The 11,675-nt window shown below is 45.0% G+C and overlaps 2 protein-coding genes across 3 annotated transcripts in view; one reads left to right on the top strand and one right to left on the bottom strand.

Moving 5' to 3' along the window:
- Window positions 1–57: 57 nt before the first annotated feature.
- On the bottom strand, window positions 58–11,387 carry slf (C-type lectin domain-containing protein slf). Of its 2 annotated transcripts, XM_031990571.2 has the most exons (4): window positions 11,239–11,387; window positions 9,153–9,288; window positions 2,195–2,374; window positions 58–696 (listed from the first exon to the last, which is right to left on the bottom strand). In XM_031990571.2, the coding sequence occupies exons 2-4, from the start codon at window positions 9,286–9,288 to the stop codon at window positions 314–316; spliced, it is 699 nt and encodes a 232-aa protein (XP_031846431.1). In that variant the 5' UTR covers window positions 11,239–11,387; the 3' UTR covers window positions 58–313. The 2 variants fall into 2 exon arrangements, with proteins under 2 accessions (XP_031846431.1, XP_031846432.1); XM_031990572.2 differs by lacking the exons at window positions 9,153–9,288; window positions 11,239–11,387 and adding an exon at window positions 2,867–3,233.
- Window positions 3,174–11,675, top strand: part of LOC116432992 (uncharacterized) — a 38,375-nt gene continuing 29,873 nt past the window's right edge. Inside the window, exons 1-8 of the mRNA XM_076365100.1 lie at window positions 3,174–4,601; window positions 4,662–4,743; window positions 4,822–5,077; window positions 7,507–7,852; window positions 7,938–8,042; window positions 9,770–10,686; window positions 10,759–11,017; window positions 11,095–11,638. The gene's annotated coding sequence lies outside the window, so the exon portion shown is untranslated. The remainder of the gene's footprint in view (window positions 4,602–4,661; window positions 4,744–4,821; window positions 5,078–7,506; window positions 7,853–7,937; window positions 8,043–9,769; window positions 10,687–10,758; window positions 11,018–11,094; window positions 11,639–11,675) is intronic.

Here is an 11,675-nt window from a genome sequence, read left to right as displayed (position 1 = left end):
AAAGCGAATAACCCCGACGAGAAAGTCCGAGCCCTGGACAAAGGTACCCGAAGAACGATCGCGGAGAACGTGTTCGGTAAGAGCGAATCGTCGAAGAATCTTTCCATCTGCGAAGTATCGGGAATCCATGTTTCTCGTCCGGACGAGGAGGCAACAGAAAAGCGAGTTGTACTTAAATAGTTATTTATTGTAGAGGAAACGTTTGACAGTGGTTCTCGTTTTCATTTTCATCTCGTTTTTGGCTGGCGTCCCGCTGGAGTCGCGTGGACGGATAGGGCGGCTGCCGATGCGATCTTCGTCGGGGACTGGTTGTTCAGAGGCGGAGGCCGGGGTTGGTGCTGGCCACGTAGTTCAGAAGCTCCTCGGAGTCTTCGCAAACGAACGGTTTCTGGTGGTAGCAGGCCACGTCGTGCCAGCTGATCCCGTCCTTGTACACGTTGTTCAGGACGGACATGCAGGACTCGTTGGTGCCGTTTATGTCGAACTCCGCGTTGTCCGGCTGCCTGACCTTCTTGTGTCCCGTCTGGGACCACGGGTTGAAGGTCCAGCCGTCGGGCACTTGGTGAGTCGGCGCCATCTTCTTCCTGTTGGCGGACCAGAACCACCCGTAGAGCGCCTTCGGCTCGAGGTCGCGTCTGTTCTCGCAGCCCTTGAAGTCGCAGATGCGCCCGGACGTCCAGATGTAAGGGACATCGTCTGGACAGAATCAATTATTCGCTGGCGGAAATGGTTTCTCATTTTTCTCATTTTTCGCAACGTCTATGGATACTTGTTATTTATTCTACTGTCCGTAGGAACAATTGTTCGTTTGGAACCTTGGGAATTCGAAATTCGGAAACGGACGCTTTCGAATATTCATGAAATTCAACGTGAAACCGCGTTAAGTAATCATTCGGAAAATGAACGCACGCTTCCCGGCCGACGCTTCGAACGCTAGAGATAGACATCCTAAAAGTTTATTGCCTATTGTGGAAACCCGAGGCGCGCACGTGCGCGCCGAAGATTGATGAGTCTCGTGATGCAACAATGTACACGCATGTATAAAACGATGGGATCTCTCAGCCTCAACCTACTTAAAGATCTCCCGCCTCGCCTTAAAGATTCAGCCGCTAAATTCAACTGGGAGATCCAGTCGCGGCGAGCTACGAGCTCTGATAAACTGGTCGCCGAGGAGAAGGTTCGAGATTTCCATGTAACGCGAATATTTGAACACTTGGCCAACCGAATGGACCTCCCGCTTGTTCTTTATCAGTATTTATTTTCTTCTGTTTGTCGCTTAGCATTTAATACGATTAATATGCAATTCCCATAAAAATTGTAACAATAGATTATTTCCAGTTTCTTCAGGCATTCATTATAGTACTCAAATGAAGCTATTTACTTTCAAAATCATTTCGAATATTCAATGCTTCGAAGATATCGATAATTGCTAAACAACAAAATCGAAACCAGTCATTTTGACTGGTATGGTAATTCTAGTGTTAATGGGAGACGTTTAACGAGATTTTCCATGGAAACTGTTGCAGCTACGGCTTCCTTCCGTACGGTTGGCCAAGTGTAAATGTATCTTTATCGCGCGAAGATAAGATTCACCTCGGCGAGACAGGAAAAAGTCTTATTGTCCGGAACAATGGCGGCCGAATGCCGTTCTCTCACGTTTTCTCGCGTTTCCCCGCGTTTTCTCGCGTTTCCTCGCGCCCGCCGTGGTGAAACACCGCTGGCATGATGAATCGCTGAGACACCGTCCGTTTCGAAATTTCTGAACCATCTGCCCGGCGAGGATGAAAGTTAGTAGGTTGAGTGTAATAAATTGCTCACGAAGTCGGTCGCTTCTGTATCGTACGGCGGCGACGCTCGGCTCGAGGTGGTTGGAGAACTTTCTAAGCTAGAGTTGCGACAGGGATGAACGGATCTACGATCTAAATAATGCCTCGAACGGATATCGATCGCCTCGGTTGCCGTGTAATCATCGTTACAATCGCGTACGACGCGCGCGGGGATAATTAGACCGCGGCTCCTCGTGGGAACGCGAGTTCCTTAAGAAGGCAATTAGAAGAACTAATGGAAAATTGTTTTCCTAATGTTTTCCTATTATGCTTCGTGCATCCTGCACAATGTTTATAGCTATAGTTATTATGTAACTACACGATTGTGTTAATAACTGTAGAGGGTGTCGCAATTTCGTTGAACTTACTCTGCTGGATGAGCCTGAAGATCATGTTGTTCTCGTCCTGAGTCTCGATCGACACGAGATCCATGCAGTACTCCCTGCAAATGTTCCTGGCGTCCAGCCAATCCACCCTTTGGTTAGCGTGAGCCGGGATGTGGCCGCTGTAGAAGTAGTTGTGGCCTCTGTAGTTAAATTCCTTTGGCCCTGTGGAGCAGAATAAATCGAATCGAGTCGAATTCACTCGTCGTCGCAGGCACTGCGTCGAGGAAAGGAGGAAAACTCAAGTCGTAGTGTCTCCAGAGTAGTCCAGAGTACAGTGAGACCTCGCTCGATGCTATTGTAACATTGAAAAAATGGTCGAAACTGTAGCTCAACCGTCGATCGAGGTACTAGCGTAGCCTAAAGACTTCAGCATTGAAAAACGGTCGAATCTCTGCCTAAGGCATTAACCCTTTGAACTCTGTAAGCTCAAATATGGCACCAGGAATAATCGACATTTTAATGAATCTTAAAGAAACTACCCCACAATTATTAGATCTTGCACATATCAAAATTCTGCGCTAAGGAAAATCAAAGATCTAAGAAATGTTACAGCATTTTTCATATTCGCCAGGGATACTATAAAAATTAGTCGCAGTTGCTGATAGATTACAAAACCATCTGGAGTGCTAAGGGTTAATCAAAGTAGCAGCGTACTCCGGAGACTCCCGTCGGCCGAAACGTGTCCCAAACGGTGGTTAAGTTCAGCCTTGCGAAAAGACGGTTTCGCAAACACGCGTCGTGGGAACCTCGTGACGAGACACCCGTCGTAAATCGGCGACGGGACAGGCATTCCCGGCTGGTATAAATACCAGGGAAGAGCGTAAAACCGTTGACATTTAACCAGACGATAATCATGTGCCTCCGATTAGAAACCCGGCTCTCGAGCACAGGATTGCACGCGCAACTTAAACATAATTGAATCGTACACGCGACGTACTCCCAGCGGAGATCTCGAGAGGACTCGCGTCGGATCGCGGCCCTATTGATTTTCCCCTCGAGACGCGACCGAGAGGTCTGCGGGCGAGTTTCTTCTACAATAGCATTTTACGAACGTCAATCAAAATCAATTTTCATCGACGAACACCTGTAGAAATTGTCTATTTTTCAGTTCAATTACTGAGGAAACGAATTCTGACGGGACAGCCGACTTTCCCAAGAACAATAGAGTAAACCACGATGAACGCTCATAGACCCAGCGTTTAGGCTAACCGTGGGACACTAGGGCAAAGCGACGAACGCCGAATTTCCCCGGCAAATCGACCAGACATCAACCGGCTTCCTCTCCTGCGGTAAATCCCTGTTTCTTATCGTCTCCGCGATAGACCGGCGCAACAATGAACGTGAAAACAATCGCGCTATCTCGAACGATCGCCGCATTGTGCGCCTCGGAATAATCGGAAACCACTTCCTTCCCTTGCCTGCCTGCTCCTCCCTCCTTCCTGTCTCCTCGTTTTCCTTCCTTCCGTCGAAATCGATTTCTATCGCCGGCGACCGATCGCGGCCGCTAGGCTGCGGACTCCGTTGCGCTTGCGGCAACTGGAAAATCGGGAATTTTGCGAAACACACCCAGTGGAAAATTCACCTAAAATGTCCACCGTGTACTGCTTCCTGCTATACTTGACGGGGAAGATCGTTTTCCGTCGTAATTCCGAGTATCCAGTTGTATTTTCAGGAACTTCGATGGGCATGTTGAACTTCGGGCTGGTTGCCAAGGTAGAAATCGGCGGTGAATACGTTTGAAAATCGCTGGAGAGTGGATTCTTTCGGCCAGTAAAGTTTGTGGGGGTACAGGCTTGTCGGGTGCGAGAGTTGGGCGCGATCAGTGGTGCCGATTAATTGATATCCGCGATTTATGGGGCAGTCGCATCGGTACGGGCCGCTGCAGCGGCCGGCGACCGATGGGACGGGGGAATTATCTCGCGGGAGCAGCGTCGTGCTTCCTTTCGCAACGATTCCTGACATTTTCGTGGCAACGAACATCGGCCTTTTGTAAAGTTGTCAGTCGGACGGAACCTTACCGGAGAACACGTTGCGACAGCTGATTGTTTGCGACAGTCAGCGCTGTCATAAGGCGCCTCAACTTCGAGGCGATTCGTTAGCCTTCTTCGAGGCTCCTCTCTCGCCGGTCTTTGCGCAATTCTTATTAAAAACTACTCGGCTCTCGCTCCTCGACTCGGTATTCTCGGCCGAAGGTACGCTGGAACCTTGATTGTCCCGGCTAATTCGGAGTTGGTTGGCTCAGACAATGAAAATGCGCAAATGATGTTTGGCTAACATCTCTTAATTCGATGGTTTTAAGTAATTGGGACCGAGGTGTTTCAGGTGTAACAAGAAGTGAACTCGATGAAACTACAGGGAAGAGTTAATTGAATATTATGAAAACTACGAGGTAATTATTCCAGTATCCAGTACATTATTAAACTCTCAACTAATTGGCACCACGTTTCAGACAGCAGAAACCCGAGCAATCAACCGTTCGTTAGTGACCGACAAGATCTACGAGATGGAAGACAAAAGAATTCTCAAAGCTGGTATAAGTAATTAAGCGTCGCTGGAATTACAAGCAATAACACCGTAGCATCGTAATGGAATATCTTCAATTTTTCCAGCGAAACAACGTTCGATCGGCTACACGGGTTTGCGCAAGGGTTGCGCGTGGAATGATTTCCCCTGCAGATGCTCCCGGGAAACGGGGTCACGAAGGAACTCCGCTTTCGATGATTTCATCGGCGGGACGCGACGCGATCCAACACGATGCGTGACTCTATCCTCTCGTTGTTACTAATTGCGAGGTACCGAGTGGAGGCATCTCGCGTTACATGCAGTCCGTTCGACCGAACCTCCGATAATAATTCAACTCCGCCGGTAGAATGCTTTTTAGAAAGTACTTTAATTCTACGAGCCACACGTGTGCGTGTGTGTATACGTTTCTATCAGAAAAACAGTATGAACATCTTATTCGAAACACGTGTGATTAGGTGCACTGAATGGCGATCGTGTGGCTTGTAAAATTCAGAGACAGTTCTCGTTAAAAGCTGGAATGCGCTTTGATCGAGCAGACTGCAGGGATCGCCAGGCGATCGAGCATTCGAGGGGGCGGAGGATCGCGATCATTGGGATGTAAGACGGTCGCGGTTCTATTGAACACCGTTGCATCGCGCGTTGCAAAGGTGATTCAGTCCCACGGCCCTCGTGCCTCTCGCGTTAATATTAGGTTTACGGATATTTATTCTATTGTACAGAAAAATGTTCGTTTAGACATTCGATACGCGCCAGATTAATCAGTTCGTCATACGTCCCGTAAACCTAATATCACACGCTGTAGAAACGCGATCACTTTAACCCTTTGCACTCCGAGCAATTTTTAATATAACCTTTCAGCGACTCCGAAACAGTTTTAATACGAGCTATCATTATATGCTGTGTCATTAAAAAAGCGCGTGTAGATTTTAAAGTTACGTTTGACAAAAAACGAAGTTATAAACTTGTCTTACAATGTCGCCGCAGTGGTGACAACAGAGTGCAAAGGGTTAAAATTCCGTTACCGTGAATCGATTCTCCGCTTTCGAAAATATCACGCTTCTCATTTGTTTGATCTCCGAGGTCTCGAAGCTCTCGAGACGCGTACCGTTTCCCTCGATCGGAACGGACCGTTCATAGAGCAAGAGTTCAATTCGATTTCCACGGCGGCTGAAGCGTGTAACAGCCTTTTCGAATTGAAACGCTCGTAAAGTATCATTGATGATCCGAGCGATGAGTAACGATTTAGTAGCGATTATTCTTCGCTTTTTATTACCCGGCTAGAAGCATTTAATGTGTTAATACGCGCCGATAGCCTGAGGATCTTTATGCAAATTCAATCTTTACAAACATATCATTATAAAAATAGATTTTTCTATTGTATCTATCTGTAATTTTGTAATATCTTGCAAAAGGAACTATACTTATGATTCGGACATCTTGTACAAATATATATAATGAAAGAAATTTGATACATCCCTTATAATTCTAAGGAGTTTTCAAATTTCTCATAAACGCATAAAGATCCAGCCTCGATGAAGTCGTGACGATGACAAAGCCGGTAGAAATGCCGTCAACGTGGCCGTTAAAGCTAACGGTTAAGTAATTTTTTACCGTTGCAGCGTTGACATCAATCTTGCGGAATTAATTCATCCGTGCGGCGAGCGAGCGAGCGAACGGGCGAGCAAGCGACATCGGTATTAATCGACTGGTTTTCTTTCTAAACGGTTGTCTCTAAGTCCAAACATCTCCATCGGATCCGGCCGTTGCGTAACGAGCTTCCAATTAATTATTCATGCTCGGCCGTTTCAGAGGCATCGATTCCGATACGAAACGCCGCTTTCGACGCGGGACACTCAAGGCCTGCGAGCATCTTTCAGAACGCTCTCCGAGCATGCGAACGGCTGACGTCACGGCCGATTCCGAATATCAGCGTTTCGAGTGCATCGCATCGCCGAAAGAGAAAGTTTCTGTTTGCCCGCGAACACCGCGTGATCCTTCGTCGCCGCGAGGATGACTTTGACGCCTCGATCGCCACCTGTGTTACTGGATCCGTTGCACGGATTGCTCGTTTCACGAATGTTCATTCTACTTTGTTCTAGACTGTTCTACCGCCGCGATATCGGCTCTACCGAAACTGTCTGTCCGTTTCTCAGTTAACACTAGAACTACCTATATGCAATATGCAATTATAAAAATTGTAACAATGGATTATTTCCAGGTTCTTCAGACACTCGTTATAGTACTGAAATGGAACTATTTATTAAAATCATTTCGAATATTCAATGCTTTGAAGATATCGATAATTGCTAAACAAAATCGAAACCAGTGATTTTGACTGGTACGGTGGTTCTAGTGTTAACAGACTCGTCTTTGGAGACCTGGTCAGTTTGCTCTTAAAGGAATTGACCGTGCGTTTAGCTCTTGGAAGTTAGAGGTCTCAGAGTAGGCAAATGGGATGCTGGGATACGCATCGATCAAAGTTGACGTGAATATTCATTAAAGAATGTTTATAGAATTTTATTGAATCTGTAAGGTGGAAGGTGAACACACCTGTCACTAAGATAGATATAGACAACTGTAGCTCTCCACTTAAGAAAACCGATTCAACAGTCGACGTATCAATAGATCTAGCACTTTATTAGCTGATAGTGTCTTCGCCTTTCTCCAGTCAATGTAGTTTTCAATAAAATTCATTGAAATCGGAATAGCCGTTAAAGTCTGCATTTAGCTAGATAAAACCATGAATCACAAGTGAACATTTTTGTTGACAGGTCACTTAATCAACATAAATGCGAAGCATTGCAATCTTCGCCAGGACGAAGGATATTAAAGTCACATCGAGGATCTGATGCAAAAGAAACCTGGCTTCCCAAGGCTTCAAATTAGAGCTTCAACGATCAAGCAGTCATCAAGCTATACAAGCAGATTTTAACACTAGAACTACCGAGCATTTGATACCATTGAAATGTAATCGCTATGAATATTGTAGCAATAGATTCTTCATACATTCATTATAGTATTCAAATGAAACTATTTATTTTCAAAATCAGTTCGAATATTCAATGGTCTGAAGATATCAATAATTGTAAAACAGAAAAACTGAAGTCATTTTGACTGGTACGGTAGTTCTAGTGTTGAGGTCCTAATATACTTGAAGTACCGAGTAGCTAAACTTTCTTCTAATTCAATATTCATTTTCCAGTGATCGAGGAAGAAACCAGGAACGGGTTTGGAAGCAGAGCTCGGCGACACGAGCGTCAACCGGGAACACCTGCGAAATGAGAACTGTATCGCGAGGAGGGAGCAGGTGAATAGGCGGGCAGAGGCAGTCTCCGGAGAAAGTGACCGTGCGTGAAGCGGCGACGAATCAGGGCGCATGGTCATTAAATAATTAACATTCCGGGCGAGCCTCGCGGAGATTGGGACGCTTCCGTGAATCAAGAATCGCATTTCGATGCACCGGCACGCTCCGCTGGAAGGAATTGAGGCTAAACGCGGCTAATACACGCTAAAAAGGCTCTCGCGCAACACCGCCGTCGTATATTCCTCGAGCGGCCACGTGACGCCGGTTACCTGGTCTATTGTGCAACCCGGATGACTCTCGAGTCATCTTGGACACTGGTCAGGGTGGCAGTTACGAGCCACCGGGAATTTCCGATGGCGGTGTCGCACTGATCCGTGGATTGCGGATCTTTAGGGGCATTCAGAATCTTGGAATTGCAATGTTAACCCTTTGCACTCAAGAGGTGATTCAGTCACTTGATTTGATTTGCAAAATTATAGTCTTATATATAATATTAAGCTTTGCATGATGCATCATTATGTGGAGTATTGAAATCAAATCACTATCCTCCTTAATTCACATATGTTTCCTCATTAATTAATTTCAAACATCGTCTGTATCTTATAAGAGAATATTGAATGTTTCTAGTGAAGAACTTTCGAGCGCAAAGGGTTAAACATGATTGGAGAACAATTGGAAAGATAGAATTGCGATGCTTTGGATATTTTATGTTTCTCTTATTGCGTTCTTTAGAATGTTGCATGCTTGCAATAAACGCATAAGAACTTAGAGCCTCTTAATGAACAATATTAATTACTAGCAACTATTCTATACATCATGCGTTTATGAAAGATTGAAAAAACTGAATTTCCAAAACGACACTTTGAACGATGTTTCCATGGTAATTCTATTCTTCCAGTTGTAATCTGAAAATTGTCGTTTTCCATAGAGGTCCACGGTTCTAATGAGAACGATAACGATACTCGACGCGAGTACGAGCGACCGGAATACAATTTCTCTCGCCGATAACCGTTACTTCGGCTCCCCGTTTGGGGCCGTTTCAAGTTTGCCACTCGAGGCGCCGAGCGTTTCGAAAGATTCGGCGAGCGTTGGCTTCGCTACGTGTTTACTTACGGTTCGAGCACTTCTGCGGCACGGGGAGAGAGAGGAATCTTCCGGGTCTGTTGCTCTGCGGCCGAATTTCGTTGATGGCGGGTTCGGCGTACGCGAACGCCGCGAACACCACCACGGCCAGTGGCACCAGCATCATCTGAAATCAATCGCGAACCAGTCGCAAACCGATTACACGTCGATTTATTAATTAGTCGTAATTCAAATAGAATTAGCAAGAGAACCGACTATTCTTTATTTTCAATTAATTTATTTTCACTGTTCAGACGTGCTTTGTAAAATCGTTCTTTAAAGTTGAGCTAAACGGCTCGTACAGCTGATTAATTATTCGCTAATTTAACCCTTAGCACTCCAGGTTCTTTTGTAATCTATCAGCAACTGCTAATTTTTATAGTATTCCTAGCGAAAATGAGAAATGCTATAATTTGCTTAGTGCGAAATTCGGATGCGTGGAAAATCGAATAATTTTAGGGTAGTTTCTTTAAGTTTCATTAAAATATTTATTATAACTGGTGCAATATTGGAGCCTACGGAGTTCAAAGGGTTAAGATGAAATGCCAGCTAGCTTGATGAATATTCATAAGGAAAGTCCAACTTAGTTTCGTTTTCGTTTGTTTCAGAGAGATCTATAATGATACAAAGCACGTTCTTTCAGCCGTTTGTCGGGCAGTTTGGCAACAGTAATATTTTCACGAAGATCGGTTTGGAAATCAGGTCACGCTTCTTTCTAAACCAACATGAAGAAACCAGGATTATCTTGGCGAGATAAGTGCAAACATTTCTTTTCAGCGCACAATGGGCATGGTTGATGCAACCCGCCTTGTTCAAACGAAACCGTGAGTCCACATTATCTAAATGTATTTCTTGCATACAATGCGCCCAACGAAAGGATCCTCTTAATTATGCAATTCGCGTTTCTACTATTTTTATCAAACGCTAATCATATTTCAATTTTTGTCGAAACTTTAACCATTGGAAATCATTCGTTCAGTTTGAATAATTCGACATTGTTCCATCATTTCAATAATTGGACGTTTCTTTTAATGCTAATTGGAAATTTCAGTGTTGCTGGATGAACGTTGCAGATAATTCCAAGATTCGCGAGGAATTGGAGAGGGATCGAGATAAAAACGTGACAAAGAGACGTTTCCCCGAGTCAACGAGGAGAGAGTTTCTCTTTTGGGTGGCATCGATGTAACGACACCGTTGACGAACTTTCATGCCGCTTTTTCTGCACACAAGAGGAAAGTGTCGACCGGCTAATGAATCAACTTTGAACCGCGTAAAAGTGGCGAAGCGAACCACTCCCTTATCCGTAAGCGAACCTCGCTTCTCTGTGGTCGTGCGAATCGATGATTGAACCGATAATTATCCACGCCGCCTTCTACGGTTGATACACCGCGTAATGGTTGCTTCTAATTAACTCAAAGCAGTTCTTTTCAACCCGTCTTCGACTCCAAATCAAAGCTTTTAAGAAATACATTCATCGTGAAGAGTAGATATTTTTATAAAAACTGATATTCTGTAAAAAAAACAGGTGGCGATTATTATTCTTTGGAAAAGAAAACGTTTGAATCGATAATTTACTTAATGATCTTATCTGCAATAGATGCTGTTACACGTCTGACGTGTGATCTGGAAAGGATCGATCTAGAATCATCAATCTCAGAATGAAGGATCTCAGAAACGAAGAACTGAATAGTAATTTCCCATTCGTTCCCCAACTAATTGGGACCGAGAAGCTTTCCAACAATAAAAATGCGAAGAGCAAAGCCATTCACCTGCCAAAGCGACGAGCTACATACTACAGAAAATAGGAAATTAAATGAAACTACATGGAAGTAATGAAACGTTACCGCAATTAACAAGTAATATCTTAGCACTAAAATTTGCAAGTTGTCTGAACTCGATTGTCCCAATGAATCGAGACCATGGTGTGTTTCAGGCAATGAATGTACTTTGGCTAATTGAACGACGGAAAAAAGGAGACGCGTCACTGGTTCGTATAATCGAGGTGGTCTACTCTATTAACCGTTCCGTCCACCGGAAGCCGGCGCACTCGGTTGCTTCCGTCCGAAACACTACTCACCTTGCCTCACTTGTCTGTCTTTCTCTGTTTGTTATCACGAAACGGCGGAACGACGAAACGACGGACCTGCGGGTCGAAGAAAGAGTTCAACGGTGAAAGAAACCTGGCCACTGATAGAATATGAAGAGACGGGCACCGTCGCCGTCGATTATATAGAAATGGTCCCCACCAGCCGGAGGACTCGTCCCACTCTGAATCACAAGGACCCATCTCTACTCTTCTCTCTTCTTTTCTTTGCTTCGCGGCTCGACCGTAGTCGTAATTAGTCTATAATAATATTATAATTGCCGATCGAGCCTCACGTGACGCGTCCCAACAAGCGAGACTGACTTTTATCCGATCGGACGACCCTCGAGTCGCTGAAGGGTTGCTGTCGACCAAACGCACGTTCTCCGACAACGTAAGAATCTAAATATTTATTAAGCGTCAATCCTTTG

Source organism: Nomia melanderi, chromosome 2 (assembly GCF_051020985.1).
Source record: "Nomia melanderi isolate GNS246 chromosome 2, iyNomMela1, whole genome shotgun sequence".
NCBI lineage: Eukaryota > Metazoa > Arthropoda > Insecta > Hymenoptera > Halictidae > Nomia > Nomia melanderi.
The sequence above is the reverse complement of the archived record's forward strand: the minus strand, read 5'-3'. Positions and strand labels throughout refer to the sequence as shown.